Source organism: Apus apus, chromosome 20 (genome assembly GCF_020740795.1).
Source record: "Apus apus isolate bApuApu2 chromosome 20, bApuApu2.pri.cur, whole genome shotgun sequence".
NCBI lineage: Eukaryota > Metazoa > Chordata > Aves > Apodiformes > Apodidae > Apus > Apus apus.
In genome coordinates, this window is record NC_067301.1 from 824,690 (window position 1) to 843,280 (window position 18,591).

The following is an 18,591-nucleotide window of genomic DNA, read 5'->3' on the forward strand; positions in this document are numbered from 1 at the left end:
GGGGAAAAGCGACACGTCAGACGCGTGAGTTGTTTTTATTTCACTTCTTTAATCAATTCGTTTGGCGGGGGCTGCTAACCCTGCCTGTGGGGGCTGGGGGTGGGAGCGGAGCCGGGCCAGCCCCCGGGACCGAGCCCTGCGGGGCGGGGAGCGTGGAATCGTGGATCGTGTTGTTGGAAAAGACTGTTAAGTTCATCAAGTCCAACTGCTAACCCAGCACTGCCAGGGCCACCGTGACCCCGCGTTGCGGTGCGTTACGGGGCTGTTCCCGGGGCTGGGGGGCGGTTCCTGGGGCTCGGGGGTTGTTCTCGGGGCTGGGGGGCTGTTCCCGGGGCTCAGGGGTTGTTCCCGGGGCTGGGGGGCTGTTCCCGGGGCTCAGGGGTTGTTCTCGGGGCTGGGGGGCTGTTCCCGGGGCTCAGGGGTTGTTCCCGGGGCTGGGGGGCTGTTCCCGGGGCTCAGGGGTTGTTCCCGGGGGCTGTTCTCCCGGCTCAGAGGCGGTTCCCGGGGCTGGGGGGCTGTTCTCGGGGCTCGGGGGCTGTTCCTGGGGCTGTTCCCGGGGCTTGGGGGCTGTTCCCGGGGCTCGGGGGCGGTTCCCGGGGCTCGGGGGCGGTTCCTGGGGCTCGGGGGCTGTTCCCGGGGGCGGTTCCCGGGGCTCGGGGGCTGTTGCCGGGGCTCGGGGGCTGTTCCCGGGGCTGGGGGGCTGTTCCCGGGGCTCGGGGGCTGTTGCCGGGGCTCGGGGGTTGTTCTCGGGGCTCGGGGGCTGTTCCCGGGGACTGTTCCCGGGGCTCAGGGGTTGTTCCCGGGGCTGGGGGGCTGTTCCCGGGGCTCGGGGGCTGTTCCCGGGGGCGGTTCCCGGGGCTCGGGGGCGGTTCCCGGGGCTCGGGGGCGGTTCCAGGGCGGCCCCTCGCTGGCGGGGCGGCCCCGCGGCGCCATGGCGGCCTGGCCGGAGCTGGAGGCGGCGGGCCGGGAGCGGCGGCGGGAGCTGTCTCTGGCCGGGGCGGCGGTGGCGGAGCGGGTGGCGGCGGGGGGGGGGCGGCTGCCGCCGGCGCTGCTGGCGCTGCCGCTGCTGCAGTCGCTGGAGCTGAGCGGCTGCCCGGCGCTGCGGGAGCTGGGCCCGGGTCTGGCCGCCGCCCTGCCCGCCCTGCACACGCTGGTGCTCCGCGGCAACGCGCTGGGCCCCGCCGGGCTGGGCCAGGGGCTGGGCGGGCCGCTGCCGGCCCTGCGCATCCTCGACCTGTCCGGGAACGGGCTGGAGGTGCTGCCCGCCGCGCTGGGCGGTGCGGAGGGGCCGGCGGGAGCCCCGGGAGCAGCCCCGGGAGCGGCCCCGGGAGCAGCCCCGGCCTTCCCGCAGCTGCGCAGCCTCAATCTCAGCGGCAACCGGCTGCGGGAGCTGGGCCCGGGGCTGGCCCGCGCCGCGCCGCAGCTGCAGGCGCTGCTGCTCTCCGGGAACCGCCTGCGGGTGCTGCCCGGGCCGCTCCTGCCCCCCGGCCCCGCCGCGCCCTTCCCGCTGCTCAGCCGCCTGGAAGCGGCCGACAACGAGCTGGAGGAGCTGGGCGCCGACATCGCCGCCCTGCCGGCCCTCAAGGTGCGGGCAGCCCCGGGGGCTCGTCCCTGCCGCCCTCCCGGGGGCTCGTCCCTGCCGCCCCCCCGGGGGCTCGTCCCTGCCGCCCCCCCGGGCCGCCACCCACCGCCCTGTCTCTGTCTCTTCCAGAGCCTGGACGTGGCCAACAACCACCTGAAGGAGCTGCCCGCCGCGCTGGCCGGCTGCCCCCGGCTGAAGGAGGCCAACTTCAGGGGCAACCAGCTGAAGGACAAGCGGCTGGAGAAGATGGTCAACGGCTGCCAGACAAAGGCCATCCTGGAGTACCTGCGGGCTGGGGGCCGCGGGAAGGGGCGGGCTGAGAACGCCCGAGAGGAGGCCAGGAAGAAGAAGAGAGAGAAGCAGCAGAGGAAGGAGAGCGGGGACGGGGAGCAGGATGAGCTGGAAGAGGCGAGCAGGCTGCTGGTGAAGGTGCTGCACATTTCCGAGAACCCGGCCCCCCTGGTGGTCAAAGCCAGCTCGGGTGTCAAGGATGTTCGGCCCTTCATCGTGTGCTGCGTGCTGAGGGGAGTGGACCTGAGCCCGGGAAATGCTCTGAAGAGGTTCCTGTCCATGCAGGTAACTGCTCTTGGCCGGGCAGGTGTAGAGGGGTGGCAGGGCAGCTTGTTCTCCGCCAGCAGCACACCCAGCCCTGGTGGCCAAAGCTGAGGAGATGCCTAGGAGTTTGGGTGTTACCATGAGAGGGCAACGAAGGCGTGTGTGTTTGTGTGGGCTCTGTTACAGCAGCTTGTTACTGCTGGGGAACCTGTTAGAGAAGGAATCACAAACCTTTGGCTGTGTTAGAAGTGCTCTGGTTTGGCTCCGGGTTTCCCAGTCTGAGTCTAACCTTCCAGCCCAGGCATGGCAACCACAGGCTCTCCCCGGCAGGCTCTCCACTTGCCCATTAGATAGCAGGTGTTAGGTTCTCCTCATGGATTTGTGGTTATTTCCTCCCTTAAAACTGTGTATCTCCCATCTGAAAACTGTCACGTGCTGTGCTTTGCTGTCTTTGCTTTTGGGTTGTGATCCAGAGAGAATTATTTCACAGCTGAAGAGACGAGCCCGTTTCGTGGCCAAAATGTTACTCAACTAGCTGCCAGTGCTACATGATGCACCTCAGAATGCTGAGCCCCACGAGGAATAAATCGTGTTGATGTTTTTGGTGTATTTTGATGGTGTTATTTATGTTTTAGACTAAACTGCACGAAGACATTTGTGAAAAGCGAACAGCAGCCACAATTGCCACCCACGACTTGCAGCTGATCAAAGGTCCTCTGGTGTATGATGTTCAGCCTCCTGATGAGCTGAAGGTAGGGCCAGTGGCACTGGTGGCCTTTGCACTTCTTTCCTTTTTTCTGAAACCGTGTTGAATGGAAAGTTGTTCTTACCCTGCAGATCCTAGAAAACTAATTCCAGGAATTTTGATTTAGCTTTTGTTGCTGTCCTGTTGCATTCTAGACACCTTGTGTTTGTAGCTGATCTGTGCATATGGCCTGCTCCTCAGGAGGGAATTACTTGTTTTCCCAGTGGTTTACAGAACCTTTTGTTCATGGCTTCTGTTACTAGACAGCAGGTTTTCACATTACTCAGTTGGTAATGACAGTGAAGGAACTGACTGAGAAAACTGTTTGGTACAAGTGGGTGAGCCTGTTTTTCAGGTGGGTGTTGTAGCTCACATGAAGGTTTAAACTCGGTGTGATCACATGTGTTAAACACAAAGTGTGTTTCTATACTGAATTAGATGTTGGGAATGATGGCAATCAGAAATATGGTTTTAATTATTGATGTGTTTACAGGAGAGTTTTAGTAGTCCCAGTGTTCGAGTCACTCCTAAACTCCAGTGTTTGTTTTTGGTGTGGTGCAGATAACACCCTTGGGTCGAAAGGAGATCAAGGCAAAGGACCTTCTCCGGCAGCTGCAGCTGGAAGCTGAGGAGCAGAGGAAGCAGAAGAAGCGCCAGAACGTGTCTGGGCTGCACAAGTCAGTGTCTGACCTCTTGTGTTTTTCTTCACGTGGGTTTTGGTAGCTCATGCTTGCATGGGAAAACAGCTCTGAAGGAAACACATCGGAATGTGTTAAAAAGCACGTGCTGTGGTGGTGATGGGGCCAAGTACGTGATGGGAGAGCTGTGCATAGGAAGAGGAAAGTGAAGGAAGCTGCCTGGAACCATCAGAGTGAGGACTCTGATGTTGCTGCAGAGCACTGGGATCTCAGACCACTAGAAGCATGTCTGCCTGCTTCAACAGTGTGGGTATTAAAATGGGAGTTACTTGTGGTTCTACCTGCAGCTGGTGCCTTTCCCCAGGCCACCACCATCATACCACTGGGCTCAATGTTACTGCTCCCACTCCTGGTTTTGCTGCATGGTAGATCAGGAACACGCTCATTTGCTTTTGTCAGGGTTTCCTGCCATGGTGTGCAGCTGCTCTGTCAGTTGCTTACTTTTTGTGTCTTGGCAGGTATCTCCAGTTGCTGGATGGCAAAGATAACTACCCGTGTCTTGTGGATGCTGAAGGGGTTGTGGTTTCTTTCCCACCAATAACCAATAGTGAAAAAACAAAGGTAATATCTGTTAGTGGAACGATGATAATCAAATTAAAGTGTTTCTTCCTACTGAGAGGTAGGAAGAATCACTCCAGATTCAAAGATATGTGCAATTCTGAAACTTGTGATTTTGCTCCAAGCATAAATCTTCAAAGCCTGAATCTTCTCTGCTGCCTGTCAGAGGTGGATCTTGGAGTTACATTTTTACCTCTGTAGATCTGTGGAGCTCTGGCAAGCTGTGCCAAACCCATCAGCCTGTCTTTGCAGAGGTGGCTTCATTGAAGGGCAAGAATGTGTTTTTTGACTTCAGCAGTACTTTCTCTGCTTGGGTTAAATGAAAGCCTTTCATTCAGTCTGTGTATTGAAATGTTGCCAAGTGACTTGCTTTACCTGTCAAATTCTTACAGATCAAAAAAGACACTCGTGATCTATTTCTGGAAGTGACAAGTGATACCAGTTTACAGATATGCAAAGATGTCATGGACACACTAATTCTGGTAAGAAGTTGAGTAAAATAATCCTGTCCTTTGTGTGCTTCTCAGTGAAATGTTTGCCCACATGTATTGAGAACAATACAGAGGTTGATTTTTATTTTAGTTGTATTGTTATTCACTCTCCTTCACTTACTCTTCCATACTTGCTGTATCACAAAAGGTTTTTTTATTTTTGTATCCTGACTAACTGGCAGACCTCAAAACTCACCAGGGTAAACATTGTTGTGTCACCAGCATTGAAAACTGTGACTTTCCACAGAATTAATCTTGTTTTCTCTGTTTTGCTTTTAACAGAAAATTGCAGAACTGAACAGAGTTACCTTGGAAAATAAGGAAGACTCAGGCTCTGATAATGAATCTGATGCTCTTGGTGGACCAGGGACTTGGAACCCCAGCCAAAACACAGAGCCCAGGAACGTGCCCTTGGTAGTGGAGCAGGTTCGAGTGGTGGACACAGATGGAAACTTGAAAGTACTTTATCCTTCAAAAACTGACCTAGTGACAGTCTCTTCTCTTCTGACTGTCATACGTTAGCAGCTCTCAAAGCTAAGAAAACTCTTCCATTTTCTTTACTGTTTTTTTTCCATGTTCAGCAGTGCAACTGGCCCACAGTGAGGTGGCTGTTTCTTTTAAAGCAAAGATGCAGTGCCTGGATATGTAAAAACTGTCCAGTTTGATCAAGCTCTAGCAAGAGTATTTCATTCTTCCAGCCTTAACAGGAAGTGATCAGTGTTCTGACTAGGCAGAGATAACAGCATTTTCAAATGTGCCCCTAAAGGCAGAGAAGGTATTGGAAGTCAGAACAGATTAACTTGTAGAGAAAATCACAATGACTTCTTAGCATTTACAAAATGAGTGTAGTCCTGTTGTCTGCAAGATCAATGTTTCTTCCTGGTCTGTTTCAGCTGGATTATTTTTTTTGGCAGCTAAACTGATAAAACCAGTAGGTGACAGTGCTGAAACGAAGTCAAGTGCTGGGTACCAGTACTGAGGACTGAATGCAGAACTACTTTGCTAACGTCTCTGTATCCATTTGTTTTTATACCTGGAGTAATTGTGAAAATATAATTGCTGTTGGGACTTGAGGAATGAGTTTTAAAGTGATGGTTTCTGTGTTCAGACAACACAGCTTCCATTTTTAAGTAAAGTCAGTTATATTGACTGCAGGGGTTTGTGTGTCCCAGTACATTTTAGAGCCATCATCCATCCTTGTGGAAATACCAGTTGTAGTGACCTCGTGGTGTACCTGTTGAGTTACTGTTGGCCAAGCACTGAATTTATTACTGCTCAAGAGCTTTGGTTCAGTTCAGAGGGCTAATGCTGCCTCCCAGTGACACTGCCAGAGCTCCCTGGCTCCCCAGGACACAAACACTCTTGCTCAGTGTGACTTTCTGTCACGCTCCCCCATGAAGAGTGTGGGGGACACCTTCCAAAGTGCAGGTGGTCTGAGTGGTTCTGATTCTTGCAGTCCGTGGGTGACCTGTAGATCCAGACTCCTACCTGCACAAATGCAAACCTCTCCATAAGCTAGAGTGACGTCCAGATTCACTGTTTTTGGTTAAAAATGCTATAGAACTCTTAACTGAACTTCCAGATATGGTGTCAAACGTGTCCATGTGTTGGGACTTGCACATTGAATGGAAAAATAAACCATACTTTGGTTTGACATGTGACTGAGAGTTGTTTTGGCATTGGTGAATTTTCCCAGTCGTGTAACCACACAAACTTGCTGAAGCAGCTGTTGTGTACTGGAAAAAGGTAACTTCACACTTTCTAGCTAATTGTAGCCAAGCAGCTCGCAGTGCTGCTTCAGGCTTCCCTGGGGAGTCAAATGCCCGTGCAGACCACAGAGGTACAGTGAATTGTGCTCTGAGTCAGTGGGATCAACTGAATTAGAGATCCCTGCAGACCTTGATTTTGGTACAGTGAGTTTAATGTGTTAGGAAGTCACCATCTGAAAACCACAGAACAGGAGCCTGGCATTGGCTGGCAGCCACTGGAGCTGCCTCTGGGTGTGCAGGGCTGCTACATGACATGGCTCTTCCTTCTTCCCCTTGCACTGGTGGGCAATGAAGTAGTGCTGCTGGAGAGGAGGGATGGGACCGTGATGCTGTTCTGTTGCAGTACCTGCTGGAACTCCACCCATTCCTGAATTATTTTCTGAAATAGCAGGGATGTGTTAAGGGGTGGGAAAGCACTAGGTAGAGAGCAGCACTGCAAAGTCTGCTCTTAGCTCATCAGCCCCTTGCTGGCTGCTGGAAGCAGAGTTCCAGAGAGCCAGGTACCTGCAGTGTCTCCAGCACCTCCTCATCTGTGAGCTCTGCCTGGGGAGGTTTGCTGCCTGCTGTGCTGAACGTAGCCTGAATTATTTTGCTTCGAAATCGTTCAAACTTTTGATAAAAGAGGAAGGAAATAGGTGTGTTTAGTCTTCAGTGTTTGCATGGGTTTGCCCAGACTGTTGTCAAACTTAAGCAGAGTAGGAGGGAAGGATGAGGTGAAAAGTATGAGATTATGAGCAGTCTGACTGGGCTTCAGTGCCTGGTCTGTAATAGTGATGTGTTTCTGGGTGTACGAGTCCCTTTCCCTGGTATGAGGCTCTGTGCTTGTCACCAGGCACCAACACCTGCAGGAAATGGCTTTAAGGTGAGACCTGTTACTTTGAATCTGGAAGGATATTAGAAATTGGGTGATGTAACTGTTCTGAGCTCGAGTTTCTCAAGGGCTTCTGGTATTTGAGGGCTGTTTGCTTTATAAGTGACATAAGAGCTGCATGCTAAAAAAGCTGGGAAGCAAATGACTGAGTTTCCTGCTCCCCTGGCCCCGAGAGCAAAGGGCTGCAGGGCCCTGCTGCAGCTCCCACTGTGCTTCTGCCCAAGAATGTCTCTAAGCTTTCAGATTCTCTGCTTGAAATGGTTGCAGTGTTTCCCAGAGGGAGGTGAGGCTGAAGTGAAGGAGGCCACACTTACCCTGCAGGTCATGCGTTTCAGTGCCACTCTAGTTTGCACCTCCCTGTGCTCCAGTGCCTCAGTCTGGCTCTGGATCATCTGCTGGGCCTGTTGCTGCTGGTGGACGTGGCGTTGGCTGCTCAGAATCTCTGCCTGCAGCTGGCTGACTGTCTCCTGTAGCTCAGTGATCAGCTGGTTCTGCTCAGCCAGTTTGGATTCTTGTTCTGCAACAACCTGAGGAGGAGCACAAATCAAGCCATTATTGTGAGGAAGGAAGTGAGCAGGCTTGGGGCACCTTCCCAGTGTCTGGTCCAAATGCTTCTTGTCTTTCCTGGGCAGAGTCTACAGACTAACAACCCTTGCCAGTACTTGTAATTGTCATTACTTGGTTTTTCTCTAAAACTACTGGATTGAGTAGGATTTCTTTTTGCAAACTCCTCTAAGCAGAAGCCAAACACAACTGAGCAGCTAACACAATTTCTGTACTGGCTTTGCACTGGATTACCTGTCGAAGACTGCAGTTCTCCTCCTCCATTGCTACCATCACTTCTTCGTGTTTCCGATCTTCTCTCAGACTGCAAAACTTAAGAGAAAACGCTTCACGCTTCAGTTCTGCAGTTCCCAAGTGCCCCTCCTGGCTATGAGAGAGGGAACTGCTGCCCGGATTCCTCACTGCCAGCTCTCCCAGCCCCGGCCACCCCGCTCCCCGGGCAGTACCTTGGCAGACATGGCTCCGAGCTGTGCTTGTCGCTCTCTGAGCTGCTTCTGGAGCATTTCCTTCTCAGATTCCATTCTCCGAAGCTGGGATTCTTGGCTCTCCAGTTGTCTTTGCAGGGAAGAGATGGCACCTGTAAGGTGGGAGTGCTACTGTTAGGCAAACTGGATCCCTGCCAAAAGCTTCAGGGCTCCTTCCTTCAGGTCCAGCACAAGCAGAGCTGCTGGTGTAACCATTGGGAGTATAGAGGGTGGGTGAAGTTAGTGCCACAGCCACACGGGTTGGTAACACGTTTGGTGGTACTTTGCTGTGATACACGTTAAACTAACTTCAGTGTGTGAGGTAGGAGCTACTCTGAGGACTAGCAGAGTCATAAAAACAAGCAGGGGTTTCCCAGCGTGCTGAAACGTTGCTGGATGCCCCAGACTGCTGCTGGGGGCTGTCCCTGCTTGGTTCTCTCACGGGTGAGAGAGTGGTTTCAGAACAAGCAGCAATTCAGCCTCTCTCTGCAAGCAGCGCTTGAAAGCAGGAGGTTCTGTGCTCGTGAGGACCTGACCTAGCAGAGGAGCAGAACTGCCCGAGGCTGCAGCCACTGGTGAGGAGAACAGGATGTTTCCTGGACACTTCCCCAGATACCTGTGGCTATGCTGCAGTCGTACTTGGCCTTCTGCAGTTCCTCCTGAAGCTCTTGCTTGGCTTCCTCCAGCCTGCTGAGCTCTGCCCCCCGCGCCTGCTCCTGCCGCGCCCCACGAGCGCCCGCAGCTCCGGCGGGGGCTGCTCCCCCGGGGCAGGATCCTTCCATCCCCGCGCCGGGAGGGACGGGGACGCCCGGGCAGCGCGGGGAGTGCAGAACCTGAGCTCGGGGTGGCCCTTCCTGCTGCCGGGGAAGGCGGTTTGTCCCCTCTCCCGGCCCCGTCGGGGCACGGAGCGGCGGGTCTGCCCTGCTGGGGGGCCCGGTGGGTCCGGGGGCTCCGTCGGGCAGGGCCGGGGCGGACCCGGGGGCTCCGTCGGGCGGACCCGGCGCACTCCGGGCTCTCGGGACCCGCCGCCTCCCGCTGCTTGGCAACGGCGGCGGGGCCGGACCTTCCGGTTCCGGCGGGGCGGGCGGGCCGTGCCGCCGCCATGGGGCGGAAGAAGAAGACCCTGCACGACTACGCGGCCGAGTTCTCGGAGCTGTCGGTGAAGCGGCACCTGCTGGAGCGCGGCGGGCCCGGCGAGGCGGCGGTGGTGGAGACGCTGTTCTGCACCTGCTGCCAGCTGCCCATGCGGGTGCGCCGCGACCGCATCCTGGAGCATCTCTCCTCCGGCCGCCACTACCGCAACCGCCGGCTGCTCCGCCAGCACGGGCTGCGCGCCCCGCTCCTCCTGTGAGTGCCCGCGGCGCTGCGGCTCAGCCCCTCGCTCGGACTGGCCCCCCCTGCCTAAACCCTCCTCTGTCTCGCCCAGCTCTGCAGGTCCAGACGCGCGGCCCGGGCTGCCCCTGCAGCTGGACGCGGCCTCCCTGCTCTCCCAGCCCTCCCTCCTCCTCGCCGGCACCAGCGCCAGCTACGCCATGGTCCCCTCGCCGCCCTCCTGCCACAAGCCGCTGCTGCCCCTCTTCCCTCTGGCCGCCCCCAGGGAGGCCCCGGCGCCCCCCGCCGCCCGCCCCGCGGGGGTCGCGGCTGCGCCCGCCGGGCAGCCCAGCCCGGGAGCCGGGGCCTCGCTCGGCGGCCTCGGCCTCGCCCTCCTCGGCACCGGGCTCGTTAGCAGAGCCCTGCTGCGCAGCCTGCTGGAGGAGAGCGGCTGCTCCTTGCTCTACGTCGTGGAGGACCAGCGGGAGGAGCTGGAAGGCGCTTTGGGAGCCGAGATCCCGGCGGGAACCAGGCTGCTGCGGCTGCAGGACGCGGCTGTGGCGCTCGGCGACCAGCGGTACTGCCCGCCTGCCCCCGTCCCTGCCCCCGTCCCTGCCCCCGTCCCTGCCCCCGTCCCTGCCCCCCGTGCCCGCTGCTCCCCCGAGGCTCTGCCCCCTCTGGAAAGAGCCGCCCACCCTGGCGGACCCAGAGCCCAGCACGGGAACGGGGCCCAGGGGCTGTTGGGGCTGAGCCTCACGTAGCACATCATCCCCCCGCGGGTGCTGCAGGAGTCCCTGAGAGGCTCAGCTTGGCTCACGGGCCCAGAACTGAGGGGAACTCAGAGGAGTTTAGCTGCAGGCAGTTCTGTTAGGTATGAAAAGTCCTTCTCGTCCTCCACTCCCGTAGAGCAGTGAGTGGCACACTTTCCTGCTGCATCCCAGGTTATTCTGCCTCTGAGCAGCTGGTTGGCTTCTGTGGCTCTTTTGGAACTGAGACAAATGAAGATTACTGTAAACAGGAAAGACTGTGGTGTTTGGCTTTACAGTGGAACCAAACCAGTAGCACCCAGTGATGTCGTTACAGCTGATTCTCAAGTCAGTGCAGAAGCAAAAGGCACAGCTGTTGATAAAGATGGATTTGGTATTAGAAAATGAAGAATGGTGGTAAGCTCAGGTGTACCAATCACTTGTGCAGCAGCTCTGCCACGTGCTCTTGGTTTCCCTGTGTGTGTTGACCTGCAGAATGTCACTCATTTTCAAAGGACTCCTCTAGATGGCTTTCTGCTTTGTGGAGCAGGACAAGCCGTGCCATTCCATGGTGCCACTGGGCATTTTAACCTGCATATGTCATCCCGTATTTCATCCTTGCAAGCAAGTACCAAGTTCCATTTATACCAGAACTTGCTCTTCCAGAGCAATGGGGCTTTTATGTCTCTTTAACTCTTCCTCAAAGTTTAAGGCAGCTGTCTTAACTGTAACTGAAAGGAGCTTTTGTGCATTGTTCGTTCTAGTAAAAACTTTGTCTTCACGAAGAGCTTTCTTTTGAATTCTGCAGGGTCTCTGGAGCCATTATTTGTTCCCCACCTGAAGAAGCCTCTGAGATGGTGATAGAAGCTCTACGAGCAGGTAAGAGCAGCTGCAGAGCCAGCTTTGCTCTGTGGTCAGCAGCACGTCTTGAGGCAGACCTGTGCTTGCTGAGCACTTCAGATGTGAGTGCTGCTTCTTGCAGCAGTGTCCCCTGAGTTGTGCAGGCTGTCTAATTGTGTAATTAAAGATAAGCTAGTCCAGCAGTAGCACTGATGTTAATGCCTTAATACCAGTGGAGTTTGCTGGTTCCAGTACAGCCAGGTGGAGTGTCTAGTCCTAGAAATACCAACAGGACTCAAAGGAAAGCTGGCTGTCAGAACAGTCACACTCCTTGGGGTCTGAAACAAGTAAAACCCACAGCTGGAGGCCAGAGGGAGTTAGTAGCATCAGCAAACAAAAAGCCATAGTTCAGTTTAATGAAACCTGTTCTCTAGAATGTAATGAGATGTATGTGCTGTTGCAAGATAAAAACGTTGGGTTTGTCCTGCCTTTAATCCTGTGTTCTGTGCTGTTTTGCACAGGAAAAGGTGTGTTTTGTGAGAGGCTGCCCAGTGTTGACAGGCAGATGGCAGAAGCTTGTTTTGATGAAGCTGACAGGTGTGGCAGACCATTGGTGTGTGGATTCTACAAGTAAGACCAGAATTTTCCTTCTGATTTGTACGTGATAAGCAGTGCATGTCTGAAAGTAGCATCAGTTCCTCAGGCTTTCCCTCATTTGTCCTCAAATGAACTTAGTTTCACTGCTGCTTGTTAACATTGTTTATCTGGGAGTTGGTTGGATTGGATTAATTAATCATGCTTAATGGAGATAAAACCCAGCTGTCATGAGATTAACATGAATGTTCACTGGAATGGATGCTAGGGGAACTCAAAAGATGAAGCTCTCAAGGTGTGAAAGCTCCATATTTTGTTGGGGTCCACATCCCTGCAGTCCTCCTGAGGTTTTGCAAACCCTAGAGCTGGCAGGAGCTTCAGAGCAGGAAATACTGTCAGAGCCAGGTCATTCTCTGAGGTGGTTTCTTTGTGGTTCCAGGACACTTTTTGCTTAAGGTTTTCACGCACCTACAGCCCAGGGCAGGCAGGTCAGGGAGTTCTTTTTCATGCCCGTGCACCACAGCGGTCACAGCATCCCGGGTGACCTCCTGCTCTTCCCAAGGCTCTTCCTTCTCTCTGTCTGAAGGCGCTTCGACCCAGCGCTGCAGTTCCTGTGCAGGAAGGTGCGGGAGAGCCGGGCCCTGGGGAGGATCCACCGCGTCTCTGCAGTCAGCAGCATCTACCCAGCGCCCTCTCTGGGCTGCCTGAAAGCCTCAGGTAGGAGCAGCTTCCTTGGAAAAGTTAGTTCTCAAAGGACGGGCAACATGTCTTGCCCCGTGTTCTGGTGGAAAGTCCCCTCTCTTTGTGTAGCTTCACCTGCCTGGGGTTTCCTTGACCAGTCTTTATTTTTGTCACGTTTTTCTCTTTGCTTCTGGTGTTACTTTCTTCGATGCAGGGGGTTTGTGAGATCAGCCTCAGTGCAGTTCAGAAGTGTGCACTGACTCTGCAGACCTTAATGCCCAGTTTTGCTTCTTCTAGGTGGAATTTTTTATAATGCTGCTGTGCACGACATAGATGCTGTCAGTTTGTTGCTGGGAGAGAGTGCACCAGATACAATATTTTCACTGGGCCATGCATTCTGTGCAGGTAAGAATCAATCTTTTGATGGTTTATTAAGCACCTCAGTAGGAGAACTGGGAAGGAAACGTGTACAAGAGCATGGCAGCCATGACATAACTGTTCCATCACAGAACAGTTGAAAAAATGGTCTAGATAAATAGAAGGCAAGTTTCTCAAGAAGTTGGTAGACAGGGTTTTTGGGGATGATTCCTGAATGTTGTCAATTCCCTGTGGATGTGAAGTGGTTGCTTGGAGGCATCACTGAACTTTATTCCACGTGGCAATTGGGGGATATCAGGTTTGCTATTGGAAAACCAGAGGGCAGAAAATAATCAGCAAAACTTGACACTTAGATGAGTGTCAGTGCAACCTGTTCCAGCTCTTTGCTTTCTCTGGTGCTTTCTTCTTGATCTCAGCACAGTTAAAGATCTGAACTTACTCTGGATTGTGTCAAGCTCTGGGTTACCAGACTGATTTAAACTAACCATAAAACTGGAAGCTGCTGTTTTTTAAATGGAAATGCAAAGTTTTAATTAAGGTAATTGCAGCTGCCACCACCCTTGAGGTGCTGTTGTTAGAAGGTGCAGCACACAGGGTGAAGCACTGAAATGCAGCAAACAAAACACCTTGGGGAGGGTTTTGTACCATCTGCTTGGTTCTAGGTACGTGCTGGAAGTTGCCTCACCTTGGTTGTAATAAGCTGCAAAGGCAAGTGTGGTTGGAAAAAAGAAGTGGGATCTTCCTGCAGGGAGAGCCCCGGGCTGGGGAGGTGGGGTGCAGGCCCTGGGGCTGCAGAGCTGCAGAACGACTGCACCAGAAGTGCTGCTGAAGGTAAAGCAGCTGGTGCACGTGGCAGAAAGTGCTTGGTGGGGCCCCTGGTTCCTCTCTGAAGGTGTCCTGGAGCCAGGGCCACCTCTTGCAGGCAGGAGAGAACTCTGTAGTGGTGGTACTTGCTGGTGTGCTGTTCTGGTGTGAGCGAGTGCCTTTTTTGTCCCTCAGATATGGCCTCCTTGAAGGACGCAGACACTGTAGCGGTCAGCATGAAATTCCCCAGCGGAGCAATTGTAACTTTGGACATCAGTCAGCACTGCACTAAAAGCTGTGATCAGAGACTGGAGGTGCGTTCTTCCTTCTCAGCCCAGCCTGTCCTGACACCTCAGGCCAGCACCAGGTTCCCCTGCACCAGTTCCTGGGGGGGCAATGTGTGTCGTGCCCGTGCAGCCCCTCCCAGCACCTCCCACCAAACGCCCCTGTGCTGTGGCTGCAGGGGCTGCTGGTCCTTGTCTCACCTGCAATCCACTTTCTCTTTTCTTGCCCCAGTTTTCCCTCTGTTTACGTGTGTTCCCTTGGGGTTCTCAGCTGCATGCAACCATAGCAGGGCAGGAATTGGTGTCTGCTCTCCTGAGGCTGGAATGTTGTCACAGAGTTCATTCATTGTCTTTCCAGGGTGTTTCTAGGTGCATGGCAAGCCATCAGATAAGGATATTAAAGGAGAAGAAAAGTGGAAACTCAGAGACAAATAGTCTGTAAATCCCCAAAGTCATGATTTATAACAGATGCATGGGCTGGATTTGGGGAGTTGTATTTGTTAAATACTTAAAAAAGGAGCTTTGCTCAGGTGGGGGAAAAATAAGTGGAGGTGTCACAGAAGTGGAAGCCACTGAGCTGCAACACATCCCTGGTGTTCCCTGTTGTGTCTGGCCCAGATGAGCACGTGTCTCACTGGGAACTCTGGGGTTTAGAAGCTGCTTTTTCACTTGGTTGTACAAACCAGGGCTTCTATAGACTAGCCAGGTGGTTAAGAACAAAAGTGTGGTCACTTCAAAAACATTCTTGTCTTTCCTCTTGGCTGCCTCCCTGCAGGTTCACGGGTCTCAAGGAACGTTGAGGGTCGATAATCAGAATCCCCTGGGAATTACAGAGCACGGGACATCAGTGCCCGTGTGTCCCCAGACCCTCACTGACCGCTACAGAGACGCACACAGGGAGCTCTTCCGACACTTCCTGAGAGCCCTCAAAGGTGGGACAAAGCTTCCCCTGGTGGCACTTGGGGTTTGCTCGCAGCAAGAGTTTCTCTTGGAAGCTGTCCCGGTTGCAGCCTGCTGTTTGTGCCTGAAATCCCAACAGGAAACGAGTGGATGTGAAAGCTGGGATGGGTGAAGTGTCAGCCAGTGCTGGGCGGGTGCTGGGGGAGCTGGGGGCTCTCGGTGCCGCGGGGTGAAAGAGCCTCGGAAGGAGCTGGCAGCTCCGCGGGAGCTCAGCCCACCTGGTGGCAGGAAATGGGAATGAACCGCTCGGCTTCGCGGGGGAATGTGCTTCTCTGAAGTCCGTGAGGGGTGGAGTGTTGGTCTGAAACTGCTCTGAGAAGAAAGGAAAACGCGGAGGGGAAAATGACGTTGGGTCTTGCTGTCGTTCGTGAAGAAGGCAGCCATTTAAAACAGCAAGGAGACCCTCATCTAGAGTCCTGGCTGCCCAGAAGGAAGGAAACCATTTCTGTTTTCCTGGCTGCATTGCCAAAATCCAGGATTTTAGTCACAGAAGAGGAAGCAGAGGGAGCTGAAACTTTGTATTGAAGTCTGAGCCCCCAGCTCTGGGAGCTGAAGAGCGCTGTGGTGGGCAGGGATGTGCCAAAAGGTGGTAGTACAGGTTTCATCCAGTCCTTCATTCCTGTCCCTGCAGGCAAGGAGCCCCCCGTGATAACCAAAGAGCAGTTTCTCTGGACGCTTCAGGTCGCTGCAGCTGCTGAGCAGTCCTGGAGGAGCGGATCCGCTGTCGACTTGCGCAGCGCAGCGACGGGTTCGTCCGTCATCAAGACGGAGATGCTGTGACAGGTTCTCTGAGGGGGAGGGTCTCTGCTGAGCTGTGCTGCAGTGAGGTCTTTCCACCCTGGGGTGTCTCCACTGTAACCTTAAAATAAGACTTGTGGTTTGGACCTTTCCAGCAGGAATGCCCAGGAGATGGAGGCACTTTTGAGCCAGAAGTGCCTCAGGATGAGGCTGCAGGTGTTTCTTGGCTCGTCAGCCAGAGCCCTCCAGAAGTTCTGGGCAGTTTCATCCAGGTGGCTTTTCCTCCCAGGGAGCTTGGCTGGCTGTGGAGCCCTGTTTTCCTGGGAGAAGACCGATGCTCCTCAGGCTTGGGGTGGTGTGGAGTGGTGCAAGCAGGTGCCTTTCCTGGCAGCTGCACAGGTGAGATGACCTAATGCCCCAAAAACCAGGGCAGCATCCATCTGGTCCATGCTTGTTTCCCTGCAGTATGTGCAGGAATGTGACTTGTGTGCTGAACTCCCCTCTGGGCCTCCTCTTTATTGTTTGGCTTTACTGGGTTTTCTAAATCTTTTTGAAAAGAAGTTATAATCTAATTTTACTAGGGGGGGGTGGGAATGAAAAGAGGAGAGGCAGAGCTCTGACCATCCTGCTGTTGTTGGTGAGAGGCTTTGTAGTAAGGCCCTAAATTAAGGCTGTGCCACAGAGGAGCAACTCACTGATGCATTTCAGTACTAGACACTGGATTGTTCAAGGGGTGTTCAGCAGGTAAGGGATGAGCTTGTCCAGGGGCTGTGACAGAGCCAGGTGGGTTGGTCACCCCTGGCTGAGCCATGGCTGGCTTCCCTGCACAGCAGCCAGGAGCTGTCAGAAGGCTGTTGTTTTCCTTACTTACATGCAAATGTTGTATGTTAACATTTTAGTAGCAGAATGGAGCTAATAATAATGTTCTTTTGAGTGTAGAAGAGCATCTGATCATGTGTTTTGAAGGTATTTTTTGATAACCCAGCAGGTTTGGAATTTACACCACAGAAAAAGCTAGTGCCTTCCACAACAGGCAAGTCTGCTTTCAAACCAGGTTCTTTCTACCTTTATATTCTAGTGTTGAGCTCATTGCAGATGTATAGATTTGACTATTCTTGTCAATTTCTCACATGTCAGTTTTCAAGATCTTTTGAAAGCTTTTTTTATTGTATTAAAATATGTTCTTGCCTTGAGTGTTAGTTTATAAATGACACTTCTTGCCAGATCCTTTAGTTCAATCAATTTCCAATTCCTACATATGCAATATATATTACTTAAACTAGAAATAATGGTGACATTTATAACTGAAGACAATTCTCTTGTGGAAATTGTTTCTACTGCTGTAATTTTTCAGACTCAGAAAAGCTGTGTCTTAACTATAAAGACTGCTATCAATTTAATTCTCTATTTTCTAATCATTTATGTGGGGGGAATGTGTTACCTATGAGGAAGATGTTTGCCTCTCTGAATGTAACCAATATAGCAATTTTTAAAGCAGGTTTGTTTTCGTTGTGGTGGGGTTTCAGGGCTGGCTCTCTGCAGAGGGCACATCCCCCAGAGCTGCCACCAGATTGTCCTGATGCCTGTGAGGGGCCAAGGACCTTGCCACAGCCCTGGTGCCTTGGCAGCTGCTCCTTGCACAGAGCTGTGTCTCTTTGTAGCTTGGGTGTTGCTTGGTGGAGAAAAACAGCTCCAGGCCCTCCCAGTTCCCACAGCCTAATGCTTATCCTAGTACAGGAGGACACTTTCTGTACAATATGAGCAAGAGTTTAGTTGCCAGGAGTTGTAATTCCCACATGTGCTTTTATTGTGTTACCAAAAAAAAAAAAAGAGGGAAACCACAGCTATAAAAATAACACATTTCCCAAAGATAATAAAGATAACATTACAAAAAATGCCATTCATGCCATGGTGGGAGTGGATCAGGTAACACCTCTGGGAGAAGCCTCAGTTAACATTGAAAACGTGAGTGGTTGTTTCAGGGCTTTTAAAGCATTAAAGTGCTTTAATTAGCTGTTATCTGAGGACGTGGGTTCACACTTGGGCAACGCCAGAGGAGTTGGGTTCCTCACCAGGGTACTGGGGAGGGGGGAAACGGCCTCTGTGGGGGTGTGGGAGGGAGGGAGGCCACCCCCTGCCTGCCAAGGGCTTGGAGCTGCTGTTGGACACCGAGCTGAGGGTGCTGGAGGGAGGAGCTGGGACTGGGGCTGCTGGTGCAGCACGGGCAGGGGTCACACTCGTGTCCCCCGAGACCTCCCCTTGGAGCTGGGACAGACCCCGGAGGAGATGCTGCCTCTCCCAGGTGAGCCCTGGACCTTGGAGGGGGGACTTGAGATCTGCTTTTGCTCTGCTGGGTAGGAGGCTTTGTGAAGGGTCTCCTGGCTCCTTCCCCAGCCTGGGGGAGGCGGCAAGAGCTCTAGTTCTGCCTTCTGGAGGTCTCCATTGCAGAGGTGAGGCAGGGAGGAGGTGCAGGAGTGGAAAGGTGCTGGGCAGTGCTGTTCCTGCAGGAATTCCCTCTGACTGCCCAAAATCTTGAGCCACCCAAGGCTGAGGGGGCAGATGAAGCAGCTCCCTGCCCGCCCTCCCCTGTGACCTGTAAGGGAGACCTGGGGCTGTCACGTTTCTACCCCGCAGTCACCGGCAGGGAGAGAGGCAGGGGACACACCTCCTTGTGTCCCTGCTTCCTGCTGGGTTGCTTGTGTTTTTTCTCCAGCCTGAATCAACAGACAAACTACGCCTAGAAAAAAATGACCAGAAACAGAAAGCAAAACTGGAAAGACCTCACGTGGTCACCTAGTCCACCTCTTTGCTCCAAAGCAGGATCAAATTTACACCTCTGGTGTTCCTGCTTGCCAGGTCTAAGCTGTCTGCAAAACTCCCACGATGGAGCAGGGAGGGATTAGCCAGACCTCTGACTTCCCAGGATTCCCAGGCTCGTCCCCTCCTCTGCAATTGTGT

General features: G+C 53.7%; 3 protein-coding genes across 5 annotated transcripts; 2 read left to right on the forward strand and 1 right to left on the reverse strand.

The window, feature by feature from the left end:
- The first annotated feature begins 931 nt into the window (after positions 1–931).
- LRRC47 (leucine rich repeat containing 47) lies at positions 932–6,283 on the forward strand. The gene is made up of 7 exons (XM_051637669.1): positions 932–1,585; positions 1,712–2,158; positions 2,773–2,889; positions 3,444–3,559; positions 4,039–4,141; positions 4,531–4,620; positions 4,912–6,283. Exons 1-7 carry the CDS (start codon positions 932–934, stop codon positions 5,149–5,151), a joined length of 1,767 nt encoding a protein of 588 aa, XP_051493629.1. The 3' UTR covers positions 5,152–6,283.
- Positions 6,284–6,532: 249 nt separating this feature from the next.
- CCDC27 (coiled-coil domain containing 27) lies at positions 6,533–9,172 on the reverse strand. Of its 2 annotated transcripts, XM_051637422.1 has the most exons (6): positions 8,914–9,172; positions 8,280–8,410; positions 8,068–8,145; positions 7,584–7,796; positions 6,903–7,007; positions 6,533–6,777 (listed from the first exon to the last, which is right to left on the reverse strand). In XM_051637422.1, the coding sequence occupies exons 1-6, from the start codon at positions 9,077–9,079 to the stop codon at positions 6,643–6,645; spliced, it is 828 nt and encodes a 275-aa protein (XP_051493382.1). In that variant the 5' UTR covers positions 9,080–9,172; the 3' UTR covers positions 6,533–6,642. The 2 variants fall into 2 exon arrangements, with proteins under 2 accessions (XP_051493382.1, XP_051493383.1); XM_051637423.1 differs by lacking the exon at positions 8,068–8,145.
- Positions 9,173–9,396: 224 nt separating this feature from the next.
- Positions 9,397–17,033, forward strand: LOC127393009 (inositol 2-dehydrogenase-like). 2 transcript variants are annotated; one of them, XM_051637605.1, is made up of 9 exons: positions 9,397–9,644; positions 9,724–10,185; positions 11,163–11,233; positions 11,716–11,824; positions 12,375–12,505; positions 12,767–12,874; positions 13,847–13,965; positions 14,711–14,867; positions 15,527–17,033. In XM_051637605.1, the coding sequence occupies exons 1-9, from the start codon at positions 9,400–9,402 to the stop codon at positions 15,673–15,675; spliced, it is 1,551 nt and encodes a 516-aa protein (XP_051493565.1). In that variant the 5' UTR covers positions 9,397–9,399; the 3' UTR covers positions 15,676–17,033. The 2 variants fall into 2 exon arrangements, with proteins under 2 accessions (XP_051493565.1, XP_051493566.1); XM_051637606.1 differs by lacking the exon at positions 15,527–17,033 and having other exon boundaries at positions 14,294–14,796.
- The last annotated feature ends 1,558 nt before the right edge of the window (positions 17,034–18,591 follow it).

Bases quoted from the DNA above. Each gene is read 5' to 3' on its own strand.
- LRRC47 (XM_051637669.1), top strand. From the start codon at position 932: ATGGCGGCCTGGCCGGAGCTGGAGGCGGCGGGCCGGGAGCGGCGGCGG. The intron at 2,890-3,443 runs GTAGGGCCAGTG...GGTGTGGTGCAG, and splicing joins AGCCTCCTGATGAGCTGAAG to ATAACACCCTTGGGTCGAAA. The intron at 4,142-4,530 runs GTAATATCTGTT...AAATTCTTACAG, and splicing joins CCAATAGTGAAAAAACAAAG to ATCAAAAAAGACACTCGTGA.
- CCDC27 (XM_051637422.1), bottom strand. From the start codon at position 9,079: ATGGAAGGATCCTGCCCCGGGGGAGCAGCCCCCGCCGGAGCTGCGGGC. The intron at 8,146-8,279 runs GTACTGCCCGGG...TTTTCTCTTAAG, and splicing joins TCGGAGCCATGTCTGCCAAG to TTTTGCAGTCTGAGAGAAGA. The intron at 7,797-8,067 runs GTAATCCAGTGC...GCTCCTCCTCAG, and splicing joins AGAACTGCAGTCTTCGACAG to GTTGTTGCAGAACAAGAATC.
- LOC127393009 (XM_051637605.1), top strand. From the start codon at position 9,400: ATGGGGCGGAAGAAGAAGACCCTGCACGACTACGCGGCCGAGTTCTCG. The intron at 11,825-12,374 runs GTAAGACCAGAA...CTCTGTCTGAAG, and splicing joins TTGGTGTGTGGATTCTACAA to GCGCTTCGACCCAGCGCTGC. The intron at 12,875-13,846 runs GTAAGAATCAAT...TTTGTCCCTCAG, and splicing joins GGGCCATGCATTCTGTGCAG to ATATGGCCTCCTTGAAGGAC.